The following is a 21,853-nucleotide window of genomic DNA, read 5'->3' on the forward strand; positions in this document are numbered from 1 at the left end:
TGAAATGGTTGCTCATGCTATATAGCGTTGTCCCGCAACTCAAGACGTTTGGAGTAATAGTGTACGATCTCTACAGAAAAGTGTTTGCACTGCGGAAGGGTTTCTGGAAATTTTTGAATGTATTTCTCATAGGTGTAACACGGAGGAGATGGAACTTTTTGCTTACACTGCTCAGGCTATCTGGAAAAGGAGAAATGAAGTCATTCATGGTGGCATTTTCAAGCATCCAGTGAGGGTAGCATAGGACGTTGAGATGTAGTGGAAAGCTTGGGAAAAATCCTTTGAGAAACAGGAGGACATGGACGCTGTGGAACATCGCATAACTACTCCTAAAATTCTTTGGACAGCACCAGCATATGACACGTACAAAACTAATTGGGATGTGTTGGTGAAATCTAGTTCAAGGAATTTTGGTGTGGGTATAATTGTTCGGGATTATATGGGGAAGGCATGTGCTGCTTCCAATTTTGTGTTGTGTGGCTGTCCAGACCCTAATGTTGCAGAGGCGATGGGTGCTCGTCATGCTGTGGAGTTTTGTCGTGATCTGGGTTTCCAGAATATCTTGTTGGAAGGAGACTCAAAAACCGTGGTTCAAGCTATTAAAGGAGGATCAACATGGTGCAGATTTGGACAAATTATTGAGGACATTCATACCATTTTGCCGGGATGCTGGAGAATGGAACGTGTTCGAAGAGAGGTAAATGAAGCAGTCCATGTGTTGGCAAGGGCAGGAGTTTCCACTAGGGTGTCGAGAATTTGGATGGAAGAAGTCCCGAAAATTATTCATGATGTAGTTGTTCGGGAGCAAATCGCTCTTGTTGTTTTAGAATCTCTTTGAGTTTCTTGGTATTTAGAGCCACTTGGCTCTAGATGTTTTTTGTATCTCTTCAGAATTTTTTGAATAAAGATTAGTCCTTCATTCAAAAAAAAAAAAAAAAAATCATGTTTTTTTTTTACCAAACATTTATGACGTGTCAACGATATTGACACGCCAAAAAACCCTTTATGACGTGTCATTTTTGATGTGTCTCGACGGTTAAAAGGGCGGGTGTCAAAAATTCCAAGTTTTTGACGTGTCAATGTCAACACGTCAAAAATTTTTGACGTGTCAAAAATTGAAACGTCAAATTTTTTTTTTTTTTTGATGTTCCAGTTTTAACACGTCAAAAATTTTTGACGTGGTGAAAATGCCACGTCAAAAAGTTTTTGACATGGTGAGTTGCACCACGTCAAAAATTTATATATATATTTTTTTCATTTATATATTTTCTGAATTATTCGGGTTTATACCCAGATTTACGTATTAACATAGTATCCAATACATTCAATATATATCAAATATATTTAATACATTCAATCCAATACATTCAATATACATTTAATCCAATACATTCAATTCAATCCAATACATTCAATTCAATCCAATATCTACATTTACATTATCCAATACATTCAATTCAATCCAATATCTACATTTACATTATCCAATTCAATTCAATCCAATATCTACATTTACATCCAATACATCCAATTGATCCAATACATCCAACATCTCCAATACATCAAACATATCCAATTAATCCAATACATCAAACATATCTAATATATCCAATTAATCCAATACATCAAACATATCCGATACATCCAATTAATCTAATACATCAAACATATCCAATTAATCCAACACATCAAACATAAATATCCAATACATCCAATTAATCCAATACATCAAACAGGTTCAATACATCCAATTAATCCAATACATCAAACATATCCAATACATCCAATTAATCCAATGCATCAAACATATCCAATGAATCCAATACATCAAACATATCCAATACATCCAACCCAATACACATATAAAATTCAAATTCAATTTGCATATACATCCAATAATATTAAATTCCAACACAAATTAATTAAACAAAATTTCAACACATACTACGTTCCAACACAACACAAAATAAAACAAATATATATATCGAAATTACGTTCCAACACTACAAATATCTACATCGAAAATACGTTCCAACACAACACAAAACAAATATACAATCAAACTATCTCTGTTCTATCTGCTACAAATATATAATCAAAGACAAATATACAACACATATAAGTTCCAACTAGTCTTAACAAACATATAGTTTGATCTAACTATATACATCAACAAATAGTAACAAAATATATATAAAACTTAACAAACAGCGATGAGAAACCACGTGCTCAATCCAAGTCAACATAGTTATCCCCCAACGCCTTATCTGCATTACCTGCAAGTGAGTTGTGAACCAATGATAATCAATAAAAAAAAAATTCAAAACACAAATATACAGTGATGCAAATATACGTTAGTTCTAAAATGAACCACGGGAACAATGCGTTGCTAACTGAGACTTTTGTGGAGACACAATTCTAACAGTTAAAGTGATCGACGCGGGCTATAATCATGTTAACCGAAGAATAACAAAAACAACACAAATATAACATTACCTCTGTCGGGCGCGGATCCAGAGGTCAACACGATCATGGCCTCAAGCTGGGGGAAATGGGCCTCAAAGATGGTATATTTCTCTGCTATCTGAGCTTTTTGATCTTCAATCTGTTTGGCCATCTCATCTATTACACGTCTTTGTTGTGTCCTCTACTCTTCAAGTTCTCTAATCATATCCATCTTCTATGAAAACGAGGAGTTCCCAGGATTCTAAGATCGTGCCTGGGACGGTGTATTTCTTTAATTACATCGTTTCAATTTTGTGTTTATTTTCAACAAATAAACACATACATTTAGTTTTAATTATAACATTTGCATAATCTAAATTTACAAAACTTAAACAAAATTAAGGTCCAAATTTAAATGCATTTGTTATACATGTGAACCCTAGATAAAATAGATCTAGCTAGCTAGCTAGGTTATTTGTTGTTTTTTATTTTTTTTTATTTTTTTATTTTTTTATGACATTTACATAATCTAAATTTGTAAAACCTAAATCAATTTTTTATATATAGGGACCCTAGATAAAATAGATCTAGCTAGCTAGGTTATTTGTTGTTTTATTTTATTTTTTTTCGTTTATTATAACATAAAAAATATTTTGAAAATAGCTCGTGAAAGCGCTGGTAATATCTTCATTTGATGAACATAATATCCCCTCTTCATTTTCAATGCGTACAATCTTGTTCACTCGACGCCTTTGATTGACACTAGCATGGAAAAACTTCGTATTTTTATCTCCATGTTGTAGCCAATGTTCTTTAGCTCGCTGTCTCCAATGCATTTCCTCCTTTTCAATAAGATCATTCACCTTTTGCTGCAACATAGTAATTTTTTCCCCCTCCGATTGAGACTCAACCATCTGCAAAATCTTCAACTACTCCGTTTCTCCTGGATTTTTTGTTCGGCCTGCCCTTTCTCCTTGATTTGCCACTTTTGAATCACCCTTTTACACCTATCCACCTTTGCCAAGAATGACTGCCACGGATTGGAGGAAAATTTTTTTTCCCTCCACTCCGATTTTATAATGGTGTTATGGCTGTTTTGTTTTCCCCACCCAGATGCGTAGAAAAATTGCTTCTTCACTCTTCTACTGCCATGTGTTGCCGTATGAAGATGTACGTAAAGAGGAGCATGATCTGAAGTTCGACTAGCCATTACCTCAACACCATAATTTTGAAAAGAAGCCATCCAAGCATGATTAGCAATAGCTCTATCCAATCTCTCAAAAATACATTGTCCATCCTCCCTCTTATTACACCAAGTAAATTTTGGACCCACAAACCCCAAATCATGGAGTTGGCACTGGTCCATGGCTTGTTGAAAATCCCGTATCTGCCACCGAGGCCGTTTATTAGCACCAAACTTCTCCGAATCCCCCAATATCTCGTTAAAATCCCCCACACACATCCATGCATTACAAGACAGTGACTCAAGGTGTCTAAGGAGATCCCAAGATTCTTTTCTTTTCGACGCTTCGGGGTGCCCATAAAATCCCGTTAAAGTCCATTCTTGTGTCCCATCTACCTCCTTTATTTTTGCGTTAATATGACGTCGACTGTAATTTTGTATTTCCACTGTTCCATCATTATTCCAAAAAAGAGCTAAACCACCACTCTTTCCTACACAATCGACCACAAATACACAGTCAAAGCCCAATTGATACTTCACCCGTTCCACCCGAATAGTAGTTAGTTTGGTTTCCAAAAGAAAAACCAAACTGGGTTTCTTTTCCTTTACCAAACGGCAAAGGTCACGAACTGTCCGGAGGTTCCCAAGCCCCCGACAGTTCCAGCTAAGGATACTCATGGCTCTTGGCGAGGCTGTATACCAACCTCCGCCACCAGATTTTCAGTACTCCTTTCATACCCCACCTCCTTCTCCCCTTTTCTTCTTTCTTTTTTCTTCTTTTCAGCACACCCGACATTCTCTACATGTCTTTTTCCCAAAATTAGTAAAGGCCCACGTCGTTCATTTTCCCCTTCTTGCTTCTCTCGGGCCCTTTTTTTCCATGAACGAAGTGATCTGCCACTCGTAGCAATAGGCCCAGCAACGTCTTGACCTAATAGGAAGTCATGCTCCATATGCACTTGACGCCCAACAGCCTCCTTCGAATGAAAACTGCAGTCACCCACGTGTTTTTTAACTAACATGGCTTGGTGATTCTCTCTCCCTGATTTTCTGTTATACTCCTTCTCACTCTCTCCAGGTTGACGCAGCTGCTCCCCCATGTACACATGTCCACCGTGATTCTCGCTAGCAAAACCGTTATACTCCTTATCCCTCTCTCCAGGTTGACGCAGCTGATCCCCCATGTACACCTGTCCACCGTAATTCTCTCCAGCATATCCAACGTTGTCACCAAATTGGGAAGTAACGGACATACTCTCATTCCCCACATCTGGCGAATCTCCTTGATCACTCTCATTCCCCACAGCTGGCGAATCCCGCATTAAATTTTTGAATGTCCCACAAGGAAAACCGCCCGACTCATTCTTAGAAAATTTTCCAGTGTTTAATGAGATCCCTTCTTTCCCTCCCTGTGTCTCTTCCCTTTTTTGTTGGCCGTTACTGTTCGTGGTGGTAACCCTCGCCGGCCGGAACCCAGCTGACCTCATCTCCGGTGCTAAGCCATGAGAGCCTTCCTCTTCATGGAAAAATTCATCTTCACTATAACCTCCTCTTCTTGGTTCCGCTTGCCTTTTAGGAGAACCCACTCGCAACCACAACCCGTATTCATATTCCTTCGTCTTTCCATGTTTCCATCGTAGTTCCTCATTCACACATCCGCCGGCACCATGGCGAATTACCTCACACTGGAAACAAAACTTGGGTACCCTTTCATATTGAAAAGGGATCCATAAATTTTTGTTCTTCATTTTGAGAATCCTTCCTCTTGGCAGAGGTTTGTGGACATTAACTTGAACTTTAACACGTAAAAATTCTCCCCATCCAATACCATCCTCATCCATGTCAACATCCTCGACCACCCCAATGATAGCTCCCAACTTAAATCCCATCTCTCTTCCCATGCATGAAAGCAGAAGTTTATACATCCGGACCCAAAAAGCCGTCGTATCAAAATTCATCTCACTTGGCGGCGTAATCCCGTCATATTCCGCCATCGAAAATAATTGGCCTTCAAAAATCCATGGGCGTCCCTCCATCACTCGGATCTTATCCCACTCATGTTCAAACTCCATGAGAAACAGATTTTCGCCGAGGACCTTAAACTCCAAGGACCCCGTCGGCCTCCAGATTCTTATTGACTTTGCCCTTATTGTTCTCTTCCCAACGAACCTATCCGAAATAAGTTTTCCCACTAGACAATGGTTACCTTTTGCCGTGATCCCTTCCACATCCTCTTCTACCACCTCAAGCCCATCTTGCTCCTCTTCCGTCAATGAGAACCTTCCTCAGAAAGCCTCCAACTCCTCAGCCATCCCTAGTACCAAATCCTCCACAACAGATCAGCCAAAAAATTGTAGTTTAGCCTTCCCACGCATAGACTAAGAAGTGTGTGATGGAAGAAAATTTTCTTCTCCTCTAGGTTTCAGGGAGCCCTAGAGAGAAAACCCAATAAAAAACTTCGGAAATCCGTCACTTGTTTAAAAAAAAAAAAAAAAAAAAAAAAAAAACATGAATTTTGTAATGCACGCTTTAGCAAAATGGGCCGCTACCCACCTTGTGTTTGGTACCATTTCCACAGGATCTCCCATTCCCTCTTCCTTTGGAATCAAGAATGGAAAAGATCCTCCCTTGTAACCCTTTCCTTATTCTATTAAAATAAATAAAAAAAAAAAAGCCCGTTGGGCACATGGTAACCACAAGTGCCCAATGCCTTTCTATTAAACAAAATCTTAAACTTTGAAAACTTGAATTTGTTGTTCTTGAGGTTGAATGGAAGTCCACCTTCTCAACATTAAATAGACTTTTCAATACTTTGGTTAATTAAGATTTTCTCTGGTTAATTATATTGGAGGGTTATTTTTGTCCCATCAAAAAGTGAAAAGACAAAAATACCCTTATAATATAACTAACTAGAGAAGATCCTATTGCACATTTATCTACCAAATTTAAATGGACTAATTTCTTTTGATCAATTCTATTATATTAAATTTATATTTAACATGATTATTAACAAATATCAATTTAGCGGACTCGATTAAAAAAATTAGCTATAGTATTGATAGAATTCAGAATGAAATATAAATATAAATAAATTGCGGAAATAAAATAAATGAGAGACAGATTTTATCCTGGTTCGGTCAACGACCTACATCAACAGATAAAGCCCAAAATGCTACATTAAGCTCTTATTGAATGAGTTGTTTACAATACAGAATGCTCAATTTATAGAGCTTATACATAAATGTAATCTTAATCAAATCTCCTAATATAGGGTGATCAAATCATAATCAAATCCCCTAAATTAGGCTAATCTAATCTTCATCAAATCCCTAACTTTAGGGTCATTCAAATATACTCTAACATCCTCCCTCAAACTCAAGGTGGGAACTTGTGAAACCTTGAGTTTGCATCTTGATCGGTGGTGAAGGCCGAGATCATCGGCGGATTTTGAACATCGGCAACTTTTGGCCGGAATGGGCATGGGCAAAGCCACAAATGCCAAAATACAAGTAATGGGCCAATGGCCAAAAATGAAAGCCAACAATGGAATGAAATGAGCCTGGGTTTGAAACAATACCACAAAAGCCGAGCCTGAGTTTTAAACAATATCACAAAGGCCAAAATTGGCATGGGCAATACCACAAATGCCAAATCTTCTTTTCTATCTAAGCCAAGATCGACGGAATGAAGGTTGGAAGATCAACGGCGCGGCTGGAATGGTAGCAGGCGGCGTCGGAAGGCTGTTGTGCAGCTGAAGGGAGCAGGGGCTTCACGGGTTTGGATGGCGGCAGTGACTGGATGGGGCAAATAGGAAACGGGGCTGGGATGCCGAATCCGGTAGTAACGGTGGCCGCTAGACAGCTGGGTGTTGGTGGAGACTCCAAAGGCGAACGACGTTGTGCAGTTCTACAAGGCCATGTTCGGTGCGACGGCTGGGCGGCTACGGGCTAGTCTTTGACTAGCTTGGCGGGGACGAGCTTGATGGAGCTGTGGAAGGCCAGACATAGCATGGGAACCACTGGGCTGTGAGCGGGAATGGAAGACGGTGGCTGGCAGCGTTCACCCGGTGTTGGCGAAGGGACAGCGGCGGAGTGGGACGCAACCGTGCAAATTTTTTTATTTTTTTCAAGAAACAAAAATAAATGGAAGGAAAAAGAAATTCATAGGACCTTTAGATCATACAATGACGTTAGCCTATTGCTCTGGAGTAATGCTACGCAGTAGCATTTCTTCAGCAAACTGTCCGTAACTGCTGAGCTGGCGTAGGCTAAGTGAACCATGGTTATCAGATTTTTTTATAATAAAAAAAAAATTACTCCTTCATCCACTGAGTTCCCCAAAATCAGCATTTTTTAAGTTTTTTCCCCAAAACCTTTTCCCGTCCTCCTCTCCTACACTTCTCCCTCCCCCTTCACCTTTGACCTTCACCCACCACCAAGCACTGTCGCCACCGAACAGACCGCCACCCACGGCACAACGACGCTCACCCACAGCACCAACTCGAAATCCAGTGACACCACCCAGCCACCACCGACGATGCCCACTGAGTTCGAGAAGGTATGCATAAATGTTTTCATTGTTTTGTTGGTTAGAGCTTCTATGAGCTAGATGAATCTTTCATTTTGAGAAAAAAAAAAAACACAAGAAATGGAATTTTAGTTAGTTATGGTACGATTTTTCCTTTGCTTTTCGGTTGAGGACCGATTGGTCATGGATCTTCTTTCTGCCATGGCTGAATGGGCTAGGTAGGGGGATTTCTTTTGCTCCTTGCTTCGGTTTTGCTTCACTCAATAGTTTTGAAGATTTTAATCCCTTTGATTTTCGGTGGTTGATTGAGAATTGGTATATTTCTTAAAAACAATTCTTGGATATTTGGTCTTCGTGGGTTTCTCTGTTTTTGTCTAGTTTTTGATTTTCTGGTTTTACCGCACACCAACAAGAAGAATGAAAATGAGATTTCTAGTTTTTGTTTTGGTAATTTTTTTTACCTGGGTTTCTCTTTTCATTTTTTGATACTACTGCTTCTGTTTTTGCTACTCATTGTTCTTAGTGTTTTGCTTATTTTGCAGAGACATGGTTTGTTGCCGCAGAGGCAGAGTTATTATCAATGATGATAAGATGAATGAAAATGAGAAACGCTTGAAGTTGCATGAGAAACTCTCGGATTGTAACCTTTTTGGTTGTTTGTACCTCTTTGAGGATGATGAAAAAAAACAAATTATTTACATTTCTTGAAGTTGATTTTATGTAATACTTGAAATTATAGAGTTTGTTAAAATGAACAAATGATTTTGGTTGCTTCTTTAATCTTATCCACAAGGGTAAAGGCATTTCATGGTTTGGACATAACTTGCAACGTACAACAAGAGTTCATGGTGCTTCTATTTCATCTTCAGTTTCAACGGACCCAAAATTTATAGAAGCTTTAACCAGTAATACATACAAGGCATCAATCAAAGATCGAGGTTGTTGGATAGTGATAACCGAATAAATACTCGAGTCACATTCATTAAAAAAAAAAATTGACTCATCTAGACAACCTTTCTTAAGCAATTTCACAAGCAGTGGTCCACATACAAAATAATTTGCAACTTCAAACAACACATGCTCTTATTAAAACTCAAATCAAATAAAAAAAAAATGGCTAATACATATGACAACGTGTAGTTCTTGAAAATCAAATCAAATCCCATCGTTTATCATCCTTTACACCCGGGTTCTTTTGAATTTCTTGAAAATCCCTCTAAAGAGCATGTAGCTCTGCTTCTCCTTGATCCCGCCCAAAATCTTACATGTGAAAATAAGAAACAGAACATTAGCTTAAATGAAAGGAAAATTTTCTTTTGATAAGGAAATTCAGCAGCAGCTAGTTGTGAATAGCAGCAGTAACACAAATGAAAGGATTTTTTTTTTTTTTTTTTTTTTTTTTTTTTTTTTTTTTGTATAAATAAAGCTCTTTCTAAAGGCAATAAATGTTCTCACAAACATTTCATCAAACACATGTGTAGTTTGACATTCACAACTAGCTACAACTAAAAGAAAACACAAACAAATTCGAGAATGTTAACAATCAAAACCAGGCACACACACAAAGGAATCAAAACTTTCTTTTGCATCCAAGACAAAAGAGCTACAATAATATTTTTCATGTTCATTTGTTGCTTCCAAAGACAAAATCAACTTGCAGATGTAGATGCAGATGAAAACCATACAATGGGCAGAAGGGAGAGAGTGAGAGAGAGAGAGAAAGGGAGAAAGAGAGAGCTTGGATAGATGGAAATCGACGAACATGGAAAAATCAACAAAATCGGAACCCATCCATGCAGATCAACGAAATCGGAACCCATTCGTGAAAAAATAACCCAAAACTCACAAACCACCCAAAACCCACGAACTGACTTTTTTTTTTCTCAAAATGAAAGAAGCTCTAACCAACAAAACAATGAAATCATCTATACATACCATCTCCAACTCACCGGGCGTCGCCAGTGGTGGCTGGGTGGCGTCTCCGGATTTCGAGTTGGTGTCGTGGGTGGCAGTTTGTTCAGTGGCGGCAGTGCTTGGTGATGGGAGAAGGCGGGAGGGAGAAGTGTGGGAGAGGAGGACGGGGAAAGGTTTTGGGGGGGAAAAAAAAAAAATTTCGAAACCCTATCGAACTTTTACTCTTCAGGCGTGATTTTTTTTTTTTTTTTTTTTTTTTTAATAAAAAAAAAAAAGCTAAAAACCATGGTACACTTAACCAGGACAGCTCAGCACCATGCAGATAGTTTGCTGATAAAATGCTTATATATAAATGTAATCTTAATCAAATTCTTTAATGTAGGATGATCAAATCATAATTAAATCTCCTAAATTAGACTAATCTAATTTTTATTAAATCCCTAACTTTAAGAAAATTCAAAAATAGTCTAACAAGTATTAAAAGTACATTAATAACAATGATATTCTAATATCAATTTTTATTTCTTTTATATTAAACTTTCGAAAGTTTGTGGGGGCCCGGCCGATAATTGAGACGAGAATCTTGGCTAAATGTTTAAACAAATGCGTAGAGAAGTAGATTACGTACAGGTGACAATAATGATGAGAAAAGCTAGTGGCATTGTGAAATACTAGCTAGGGAGCAACAAGAGTCATGGTTGTTGTGTACAACTTCGTCGTATCAATATAAATATTCTCAAGTACCTATAAATATAACAAAGCCTTTCCTGGCCAGCTTATTGACTACGTCTATAAGCAAAGCAAAATTTAAGAAAATTAAGGGAAGTTTTGAAAATCTTATATATATATTTAGAGAGAGACTGTTTGAGAGTGATGGAGGGTGGCGATATCATAGAAGAGGAGGAAGAAAATCACGTAGAACAAGAAAAAGAAGAAGTTCATCAGCATGGCGTTACCAATGGGCTCAAAAGTAAGGAGCTTTCATGGAAAAAGCTTGATTCCTTCAATTTGGAGGCAGGCTTCATCAACTCAAATCAAAGCCCTGGATCTCATCAGGTAATCCCATATATATATATATATATATATATATATATATATTTTCATCTTTGTTTATGGGACCCGGCTTCAATGTGGTTAAAAAAAGAACCGCAATCTGCTGTTAAAAAACGAACCGTGTAGATTGAATGGCAAAATTTTAAAATAGACGACTTTATCCCTTTAAAGAAACTAACGGATTCATCTAACAGAAACACTACGGACCTTCTTCAAAATCGCCCATGGCAACCATGTCTATGCCTCAACTTATTCCCCCAAGTTGCTTCCTCACCGTAACCACATGGAGGCCAGAGGTGGCCACGGCCCCTATGTGGGATTTAAAAAAAAAAAAAAAAAAAAAAAGAATTCTACATATGCCCCCAAATTTTTTAAACTCCTCCATTACTCCTTGCCTCTTGGCTTCTCAAATCTCGCGCTTCAGCCTTCTTTTTCTCATTTTTCTTCTAATCCCACCTTCTCCGCCAACTTCCTCTTTCTTTTTTTTTCTTTTTTTTTTTTCACCACTCACTTTGTTTTATATTATTTACTTTATTTATTTGTCTCCCAGTACTATCCACTCTCTTTCTTTTCTTTTCTGTTTTTTTCCTTCCGGCTTCTTCTCTCCCTTTCTCTTCTCCCTCTCTCTCCCTCAGTGGTTTAGTCACCGACGCATAGTAGGTGATCACTAGTAATAATATGCAAACCATTGAAGACTTGAAGCTGGCGGCTCTTGAGGACCAAGACCGCAAACGTCAACTGCAGGTGATGGAACGTGATGAAATTTTTTGATTTATCAAAAGCGAGGCAGAAACAATTGGAAATAAGCTTAATTAGATTCTATTTTTAGCTTCTATAGTCAAAGCCTGGTTTGATACAAAATGCTAATGGGTATTCTCACTCCAACTGCAATGAACATGTTAGGGGTTTAATAATAGAGGTATTAAAATAATCTTTATAGATAATATTAGATTAGAGATTAACATTTAAATATTAGAGATAAGTATTATCATTAGAATAGTTAGTATAATTTAAATACTAGGGATAAGTATTATCAGTAGTTTATTTTAATTAGTCTGTTATTTTAGCCCAATGAAAGGATCAGAAAATTAATCTCAACCCTTTAGTTTGAAAAGGGTTTTTTAGTTTTTCTCAAAATCTAAAAGGTCTACTTTCCCTTTGAATTTAAAGTTCCCTTTGAATTGGAATTGGTTATGAATTAAATTAATATCAAAAGGTTTTTAGACCCCAATTAGATCTCCATCTTCTTTATTGCATTCTGTTTACTTTGATTTGAATTACACAGTATTTTATGATATCTGAATGCCAAGATGTTGATGAGTAATACTAAGATTTGGCAGAACTGAGTAATGGAAAAAGGCTCGAGAAAAATGTATTTCATGAAATTATGGCATCCAGAAGATGAAAAAAAAAAAAAAAAACTCAAAAACAAACCCAATCAATTGCCACTAAATTATGATCTAATCACAATAATATCTTTAGTCCCACTTTTTATTGTTTGGAGTTGTATGTAGCGTATTATCCCTACAATTAAGTCCATTATAGATTGTGTTGTTAGTGGGTTATATAGTTTGCTAGGAGTTATAGTCTACTAAGGACGGCAGGTTTTTCTTTTGTTCTTTTGCTTCTTCTTTTTTTACCTGTCATGTATTGGAAAAAAAACTAATCAAATTATACACATACTTAAAATATTAATTCCCTGCCATGCCAGAATATTGGCTATTCCGTCTGCATAAAATAATTTGCAAAATATTTCCTTAGACTCATTATTTGATATTTGTTGCCAATATCCTGTTTGGATGACGACATAATATAAATACATCAATCTCCATCTAGAGTTTTTAATGCTTTTTGATGTACTCTTCAAGAATTTTATTTTGTTTTGTAGCATTAATTTCTTAATATTGTTACTGTACTTAAATACTTTTATTTATATCTAAAATGCTATTTGTTTTTTTTAATATTACAATATTATGTACACAATCTCTTGAATTAATTATTAATCTAATCTAATCTAATATTCTAATATAATAGGGGAGTTTTTAGGAGGAATGCATAAAATTGTGACATGTGGCATTTTAAAACGTTGACAGGTGTCATTTTAAGTTAAACAGTGCATTTAAAATCAAAAGGTACATACGTTTTGATAAATGAACCGGTTTAAGGACTTGTTTGGGATTGCGTTTGAGTGGTCTAAAAGTACTTTTAACACTAAAAAAGTTCATTTGAAAAAAAAAATATATGTGTTTGATAAAAAAATAAAAAGTAATTTTAATGGTCTAAAAAACTCAAAAATAGCCAAAACTTTTGACAAAAGCTTAAATCTAATGTCTAAGTTTCCTTTAAATCTAAGGTCTAGGTCCCGAGAACCAATATTTTATCTCCGTTAAGTGATAGAGTCCGAAGCTGAAGGGCCAGGAAACCCAATCAGAAATACGTTGAATAATTTGTTACCGTATCAGATCAGTTTACAAACCGATCAAAATGCCAACATAGTAGATATGGATAAAGAATGACTTTCAGAGTGCTATCAAGGAAACTCCAACTACTTCCATCAAAGACTCTGTTGCTCGTGGACTTCTTGCTACTGATAGTGTTTCATCTAATCACCATAGAATAGATTTATCTTCTATATGACGTATTACTTGCAATTATCTTGTAGTCATACATTGTTAATTAACTTAGTCTCTCACGTATATCTTTTTATTGCTTTTGTTTTGAGATCTCTTTACCTACCTTAATTCTGTAACTTCCATATATTCAATGGAATAGCCACAAATTGATTTATCTTGGAAAATACCACATTCAGTGTTTAACGTAGCATAGAACACGAAGGAAACGTGTAGCAAGTGGCCCCTGTTTTGGTTGGGTAAAACAGGGGTGAACAGAGGAGTTTTAATGGGCAGGGAAGATCAACAACGTAGATAGCATTGAGCATGGTTGAGTTGGTAAGAACATAGATAACTGTCAGTATATCATGGGTAGTTGCGTCGACGTAGTGAGTGGTTAATATGAGTAAGTGTTTAGAGTTATGGGAAAAGGGGGAGGTAAATAAGAAGTCACTTGTTAGCGGGGACTTGCAGATGGATTGGCAAGGTCATATGTGATAATTGTAGTAGAATATTCAAAGAGAAGGCGATTGCATGGAGCAGATTGTAGGAGTACTCGCAAGCGGCTTGTTAGCTGGTAGATCAAGGTCCAGTGGCCCACTAGTGCACTACACTGCCATCTCTACTTCTAGTCTTTTATCTGCCTACAGTGGAGGCCTAGCTAGGCATAAAAAAATAATAATAATAATAATAATAATAATAACGAGGGGGAAGAAAATATAAGGAAGAAGATAGCGAATGCTTTAGCTACGACCTAACAGGTCCCTGATGCCGTACAATGGAGATTTTTTGACAAACGTCTGCCGGGATGCTTCTAGCTGGAAAGACATGTGATGAGATTATAAACATGCCCAAGGATAAGATTTCAAAGGCTTGTTGGTTGTTGCCATGTGCGACTTTGAAGAAACCCAACGTAAAATTGGTTGTTGATATATTAGTGGCGATTCATATAGAAAGGCATGAGAAGTGGTTCGCAGAATTGGGTAAGCGTGAACGTCTTTAGAGTTAGACGTTAGCACCATTTTTTTTTTTCTGAGCAGACGTTAGTGCCGTTTAAAAGAATCCGTTAGTTTCTTTAAAGGGACATGGTCGTCTATTTTAAAATTTCTACCATTCATTTGTTTAACAGCAGATTGTGGTTCTTTTTTTAACCGCACTGAAGCCCGATCCTTGTTTATGTATTTAGTTGTTTTTGTTTGTTTGTTTTTGTTTTTGCGTTTTCCTATAATGTTTTATTTGAGGTGTTTGGTTGCAGGGTGGGAGCTGGGTAAGCATCATGAAGCTAGCATTCCAGAGCATTGGGGTTGTTTATGGCGATTTGGGCACTTCCCCTTTGTATGTGTTGCCAGGGATTTTCCCAGATGGGATTAAGGACAATGATGACATACTTGGAGTGTTGTCTCTGATCTTTTACTCGCTCATGTTAATCACTTTGATCAAGTACGTTTTCATTGTTCTTGCGGCCAATGACAATGGTGATGGTAATATATATAATCTTCTCTCATGTTTGCACAAGAAAACTTAGAATGAATAAATAAATTCTCATCAATCTGTTCATATTGTTGCAGGAGGAACGTTTGCTCTGTATTCGCTGATATGCCGCTATGCCAAGGTGAGCTTGACTCCCAATCAGCAGGCTGAAGACAAAGAGGTGTCAAACTACAAACTAGAAGTGCCGAACCGGCGGCTCATGAGAGCATCCTTTGTGAAGTCCATGATTGAGAAGAACCAAACAGTAAAATACTTAATCTTGTTCATCACCATGCTTGGCACCTCCATGGTACTCGGAGATGGAATCCTCACACCCTGTATATCAGGTTGTTAAAATAATTATTAAGTAATTAAATTTATTTCTTCTTATTAGATTAAACTTTTAGAAAAATTAAAAATTTATTAAATATTCCACGTGATGGGAGTGTTAAAGTAATGATTAAGTGATTAAATTTATCTCTTCTTATTAGCTTAGGCTTTTAAGAAAACATGTGATTTAACACATGTGACATATTGTTTTGCAGTTTATTCATCATGATTTGAGTCTAGAATTTATTCTTATTAACAAATTTACAACATGTTATGCCCTGGGTGTGCAGTATTGTCGGCAGTGGGGGGAATGAGGGAAGCCACTAGCTCTCTTACTGATAATACCATCATGTGGATTTCTGTGGCCATTTTGATAGTTCTGTTCCAAATTCAGAGGTTTGGGACAGACAAAATTGGCTATAGTTTTGCTCCAGTACTTACATTTTGGTTCTTTTTCATCGGAATCATTGGCTTGTACAACTTTGCTAAGCATGATCCGGGTGTTATCAAGGCTGTCAATCCAATCTACATTGTTCATTATTTCAGTAGGAATAAGAAGAATGCCTGGATTTCTCTTGGAGGCGTCATCCTCTGCCTAACAGGTGTGTGAAAAAATATTTTTCTGCTGCCCTGTTCCCATTGTTTAAGCCCTTTAATGCTCAGATAATTTATTTGATGGTGATGATCAAACAATATTGTCAGGTTCTGAAGCCTTGTTTGCTGATCTGGGTCACTTCAGCCTTCGCTCAATTCAGATAAGCTCATGCACTATAGTCTTTCCCTCCATTGTCTTTGCCTACTTTGGTCAAGCTTCCTATCTCCGGAAGCACAATCAGGATGCTAGCAATGCCTTCTATAGTTCAATTCCAAGTACTTTTCCTTCCCCTCAACATGCATTATGGATTCCTTCTATTTTGCTGCCATTTTCTTTGCATTTATCTGATCATCTCCCCTTGCATATGCAGAACCCCTATATTGGCCGATGTTTGTTGTGGCTGTACTATCAGCCATCATTGCTAGTCAGTCATTAATCTCAGCTTCTTTCTCCATCATCCAACAGTCCTTAGCCCTTGGGTGTTTCCCAAGGGTTAAGGTAGTTCACACATCCTCACAATACAAAGGACAAGTTTATGTGCCTGAGATCAACACCCTTCTCATGTTGGCTTGTGTGGGTGTCACTCTTGGCTTCAAAAATACACTGCAGATTGGCAATGCTTACGGTAAATACTTGAAACTCAATACAGATGCGTCTTTCAATTCTGAAGTTGGACATCAAATTTAGATTGATTTAACTTAGAGGGCTTTTGGCACTGCGATTTCGTAGATGAAAAGTGTTTTTGATTTATCAGGTTCTGAATTCAGTCTTTTTGATATTCTTAAACAGGAATTGCGGTGGCGTTTGTATTTACAATCACATCTACTTTTCTTATGCTTGTGATGATCATGATATGGAAGACAAACATGTACTTGATCATCCTCTATGCCCTAACCATTGGGCTCTTGGAACTCCTATTCTTGAGCTCAGTACTCTACAAATTTGTTGATGGAGGGTACCTTCCTTTGTTATTTGCCTTGACTCTTGTGACTATCATGTATATATGGAATTATGGCTACCGCAAGAAGTACTTGTACGAGATGGACAACAAAGTTTCTGCAGGGAAATTGGTTGAGATAGCTTCTGATCCAAGCATCCATAGGTTCCCAGGCCTTGCCCTATTTTACACTGAGCTTGTCCAAGGCATCTCCCCAATATTCACACATTATGTTGCCAATGTTCCAGCTTTGCACTCTGTTCTTGTCTTTGTCTCAATCAAATCATTACCCATTAGCACGGTTCCTCCGGAGGATCGGTTTATGTTCCGGCGAGTGGAGCCGCACGAGCTCAGCATTTTCCGGTGTGTTGTGAGGTATGGTTACAAGGATGGAAGAACTGATCAGTGGGAGTTTTTTGAGGAGATGTTGGTGAGTGAGTTGAAGGGATTCATACAAAAAGATTTGCTCATGTCTAGGCTGCCTGCAGAGAGGAGATTAGGTTTGGCTAATGAACCAGATGATGATAATGATCAAGTGGTGGCAAGGAGAAATATTGAAGAAATGGTGCAAAGAGAGGTGGGAATAGTGGATGGTGTGCTAAAATCTGGGGATATTGTTTATCTAATGGGTGAAAATGAGGTGATGGCTTCGAAGGGGTCTAGCTTGTTAAAGAAATTGGCTATAAATTATGCCTATAATTGGTTGAGAAGATGTGTGAGGCAGGCAGATGAAGTTTTCATGATTCCTCGCAAGCGGCTTCTCAAGGTAGGGATGACTTATGAGCTCTAGAGATTTTCTTCTACTTGTTTTTGTAATGGAATGAACAACCTTTGCAATTCCAGACATGCGAAGTAGAATGAAGTTTTTGTAGATATTTTAGTCTTAGACCTTTGAAAGAAAGCCATTTTTAGTTTTTATTCATATTATGCAGTTTCTTAGACATCAATACATTTGATAATTTATGGGAATTTGTTGGGACAATGCATAGATGGGTGAGTGAATTTGTTGGGTGAGTTGAGTATCCGGTTAGTTATGTTAGAAGGGTATTTTTGTCTTTTCATTTTTTGATCCAATATAACTAACTGGATACTATCCAGTTCATCCTAATTCGAATTTGTTATCTATGCATTTCACATCTAACAACGCCCCAATTGGTACCACCCCGGTTTCTACCCCAACGGTTTTTTTTATTTTTTTATTTTTTTATTTTTTTAATTTTAGTATTAAAACAAAAAGAAATAATGTGATTTTTTTAGTAATTTTGGTTCAATTCCAGTGAAAGCATATATGTTGTTACCAAACTGAAGAATAAAAATAACTATCCATTCTACCTCCATTTATTGCCAGTAATAACTATTTATTTTTTTAACCGAATATTCATTTTGCATACCAAATGAGGTCTAAGGGCTGATTTGGTCCTTAGAATAGGCCATTTGATTGGAATGACTATTCCATAGAAATATTCATTCTTTCATTTGTTAGGGACATATTCCTAAGAATAGTTATTCTCATATGAGTAACTATTCCTTAAAGAATAGACAACATTTTACAAAAAAATAAATAAATAAAAATTGAACTTAAAGGTGGCCTGCCAGCCCAATATATAGGTGATTGGTCGCACATCTCAAAAGACTCAAATAAATTTAGGAGTGGTCTGGCCACCTATGATTTGTATTAAGGGTGGTTGCGACCACCCCTGGAGTCTCTCACGGCCACAACCAAGTGTCGTCGAGGTTGGCCAAGGCCCACCCCGATGACACTGGAGGTGGCTACCACCCTAGAGTTATTTTTTGGGTGGCCAGCCGGCCACAAAAATCAGCTTTCATTTTTATTTTTATTTTTTAATTTGTGTTTTAGAAAAATAGGAATGAATTTTTTTATTCATATTATATGTAGTTGAATTTCTTAGACATCAATATACATTTGATAATTGATGGAAATTATCTGTTAACTATACATTTCACATCAAAACTGTATGACAATTAATCGATTTTAATTACTGATCTTCACGGCATCAACTCTCGAGCCCATCAACATGCAATCTGATCAACCGAAATATTTTTGAATTATGGATTAATTGCTATTCTAAATGGATAAGAGTTATATCTGTTTCCTCTACCACATTTGACATTAATCCCAACAGGAAACTGAGTTTATCTTCTTGATCAGTTGTTTCAGTTTCACATGGTTTAGTCTTTTGTGTGTACGAGATTGACTGCAACTGTAACTTATCTTCAACAATCCCATGTTTATCTGCAAATACTTACTCATCTGAAATTACTTGTAACTAAATCATTTATAAATATTAGTGAGGAATAATATTTTTTATTTCCCTGTTAGTCGTGCTTATTACTTATAGATTATAAATAAATTATACTTGGCAGTAATGAACTGTAATCATAAGAATAAGTTTATGTACTTTAAAAAATAAAATAAAATAATAAAATAAAATAAAATAAAATTATGACAGACAAATCTGATAAGGGAGATCCTGAAAGAGGAATTATGAGTAAAAGATATATAAGTTAGATTTAGCATGCTTAAGACCTTAGGGTACCTTGAGTATGTAATATGTTAGAATATAGGGTTTCTATATAGGTTTAATAATTTTCTTATTTATATAGTTAATTGATTGTATTTAATCAAATCAATTACCTTATTTGTAATGCATGTGAACATCATTACAAAAGAATAAGAGTAGCTTTCACTACAAAAGAAAAAGGCTCTCCCAGCGCTCAAAAAACGCCATGGAAGATGAAAAAAACGCCGGGAATACAATTCCCGGCGTTTGGTCTTAATGCCGGCTTAAACAGCGTCGGCAAAGTTGTTTTCCAACGTTTTGGGCGACCGCGCGCTGGTGAAGAGAATATAAAGGCCAGCATCTTCTGCAAATGCCGGAGAAGGATCAAAAGCCAGCGTTTGTAGAAGATGCCGGCGCATCCTCCTCGTAAATATAAGTGTCTTACACCAAACAACCCTAAAATTCTCTTGTCCCATTTTCGCTTTTTCTTCAGCTATTTTCTTGATTATCCATTCCATTACAAATTTCTACAAAATAACTTATTAAAAGTTTTAGATATAAATCTTTATGATATGGTAAACTTAAAACTCAAGGAATAATATGTTCTATCTAATTACCATCAAACGTTTTCCTGCAATCTTTTATTCTTTCAAGATATATACAGAATTCGATCAGAAAAGCAAATTTACTTTGTTTACTCATGAATGCATATATATGTAGATTGAAATTTTGATCATTTAATTGTCAATCGCACGACCAAAAAATTAATTACTTTGTTTTTCCTTCTTTTCTTAACACTAGTTAACAGTAGTATACAAATATTAATCTTCCTCTAATTCTTTTCTGCAGAACACCCTTATGATATGGTTATCAGAAATTACATATAGAATAATGAATAATTACTCTTGAGTGCCAGATTGGAACACTATAAAAAAAACAAGGTTTACTAACGCTTGGAATAGGGGCGCTTTAATAAAACGTTCCTATAAGGGGACGTTTTAATGTGTAAATGACCCAAGTGTCCCTAATCAAGCATTGCGAAATGAATTATGATGCTTTTTGGCAAAATACGCCCCAAATAACCATGTCACTAAATCTTTTTTTTTTTTTAGTCGAAGTTTTTGAATTCAAATTGGATATATATAGTTCCAATTATTTCTATTCTAGAATAATGTGTGTGTGTGTGTGTGTAATGCTTCACATAATGCTTAGTACTTTCGACTAAATTTATCATCCTAAACCTAAAATTGTCAGGAAACAGATTAATAATTAATGTAGTTTATAATAAAACAAGTTAACACATGCATGTTTGATAGATGTTTCCTATATAAGTTTTAATGTTGTTCTTCAAACTGCAGTCTCAATCTAATCCCAGAATTGGCCAACAGATAAACTAAACAGGGTGTACCTAAGCTCAAATCAAACCAATGAGGAGCAACCTAGCTACTACATTAATAAACCCTAATTAACTCTTGTTCTCTCTCTATCTATAATTCTCTATCTCTACATGTTAAATTATGAAGATGACCTGATACAATGAATATTGGCTTTTTTTAGGCTTTCATTTGACGCCTAGTGTAGCTGTTTGACCACTCAAAGGTGGTCCCCAACTCACAAAATTAATTGTGGGTCAAAAAAAAAAAAAGAAAACCCTAGAACTTGAAAATGATGGACGACTATTAATTAACCCTAGCTAGCTAGAGTGTGATTTCATAGCAGTGTGTTCTGTGTCGGCGGAAGGCTAGGTTGATTGCTGATCAAGCAAGTGATGGAGGATATATATAATCTTACATACAAGACAAAGTGTTGGCAAATTCCTATATTTTCAATCTTTTATTTCTCAGATCAAATGTCAACATGACAGTGATTTACTAACGTTTTGTGCTCCGTCTTGTTGTGGGAGAAGCGCTAGGAGAATTAATGCTTCATAATTATCAATTAAGCTGTACTTAGCAATATTCCCATTCGGCAAACAAAAATTAAGGAACAACGTAGCTAGCTAGCTAGCCCCAAAGACTGAGGTTTCTCATAGAATTGAACCAGGGATGTGATAAGGTAGCTAGAGTTGTGATAAGGCAGGTAATTAATTATCATAAATTATGAGGGTTAGTAAGCCTTACCGAAATAAAAGGACTCTCCGAACGAGAGGCTCAGTAGAGATTATGACTCCTTCGAAATAGTCAGATATATATTGTTTTAGTATGTTGTACTAGTTGGTTCACATCAGACCCAGATTATAAGAAAATACTAGCTATAGTGAGAGGGAGC

At 36.6% G+C, this 21,853-nt stretch overlaps 3 protein-coding genes and 1 long non-coding RNA gene across 4 annotated transcripts; 3 read left to right on the forward strand and 1 right to left on the reverse strand.

The window, feature by feature from the left end:
* The first annotated feature begins 298 nt into the window (after window positions 1–298).
* LOC148587690 (uncharacterized) lies at window positions 299–838 on the forward strand. Its single transcript, XM_088512761.1, has one exon. The coding sequence runs from the start codon at window positions 299–301 to the stop codon at window positions 836–838; it is 540 nt and encodes a 179-aa protein (XP_088368887.1).
* A 2,532-nt stretch (window positions 839–3,370) lies between these two features.
* LOC148587691 (uncharacterized) lies at window positions 3,371–6,216 on the reverse strand. Its single transcript, XM_088512762.1, has 3 exons — window positions 6,182–6,216; window positions 4,329–5,908; window positions 3,371–4,119 (listed from the first exon to the last, which is right to left on the reverse strand). The coding sequence occupies exons 1-3, from the start codon at window positions 6,214–6,216 to the stop codon at window positions 3,371–3,373; spliced, it is 2,364 nt and encodes a 787-aa protein (XP_088368888.1).
* A 1,754-nt stretch (window positions 6,217–7,970) lies between these two features.
* Window positions 7,971–8,940, forward strand: LOC148587692 (uncharacterized). Its single transcript, XR_015911569.1, has 2 exons — window positions 7,971–8,185; window positions 8,698–8,940. It is a non-coding gene; the product is annotated as an uncharacterized LOC148587692 (long non-coding RNA).
* A 2,002-nt stretch (window positions 8,941–10,942) lies between these two features.
* On the forward strand, window positions 10,943–17,853 carry LOC132187560 (potassium transporter 5-like). The gene is made up of 7 exons (XM_059601946.2): window positions 10,943–11,125; window positions 14,987–15,212; window positions 15,300–15,548; window positions 15,822–16,133; window positions 16,234–16,401; window positions 16,497–16,751; window positions 16,916–17,853. The coding sequence occupies exons 1-7, from the start codon at window positions 10,943–10,945 to the stop codon at window positions 17,851–17,853; spliced, it is 2,331 nt and encodes a 776-aa protein (XP_059457929.2).
* Window positions 17,854–21,853: the final 4,000 nt, after the last annotated feature.

Source organism: Corylus avellana, chromosome 2 (assembly GCF_965113065.1).
Source record: "Corylus avellana chromosome 2, dhCorAvel1.hap1.2, whole genome shotgun sequence".
In the NCBI taxonomy this organism is placed as follows: Eukaryota; Viridiplantae; Streptophyta; class Magnoliopsida; order Fagales; family Betulaceae; genus Corylus; species Corylus avellana.

Bases quoted from the DNA above. Each gene is read 5' to 3' on its own strand.
- LOC148587691 (XM_088512762.1), bottom strand. From the start codon at position 6,216: ATGGGAGATCCTGTGGAAATGGTACCAAACACAAG. The intron at 5,909-6,181 runs GTGGGTAGCGGC...TTTCTGAGGAAG, and splicing joins GAAATGGTACCAAACACAAG to GTTCTCATTGACGGAAGAGG. The intron at 4,120-4,328 runs GTATACAGCCTC...TCGATTGTGTAG, and splicing joins AAATCTGGTGGCGGAGGTTG to GAAAGAGTGGTGGTTTAGCT.
- LOC132187560 (XM_059601946.2), top strand. From the start codon at position 10,943: ATGGAGGGTGGCGATATCATAGAAGAGGAGGAAGAAAATCACGTAGAA. The intron at 15,213-15,299 runs GTAATATATATA...ATATTGTTGCAG, and splicing joins GGCCAATGACAATGGTGATG to GAGGAACGTTTGCTCTGTAT. The intron at 16,134-16,233 runs GTGTGTGAAAAA...CAATATTGTCAG, and splicing joins CGTCATCCTCTGCCTAACAG to GTTCTGAAGCCTTGTTTGCT.
- LOC148587690 (XM_088512761.1), top strand. From the start codon at position 299: ATGGACGCTGTGGAACATCGCATAACTACTCCTAAAATTCTTTGGACA.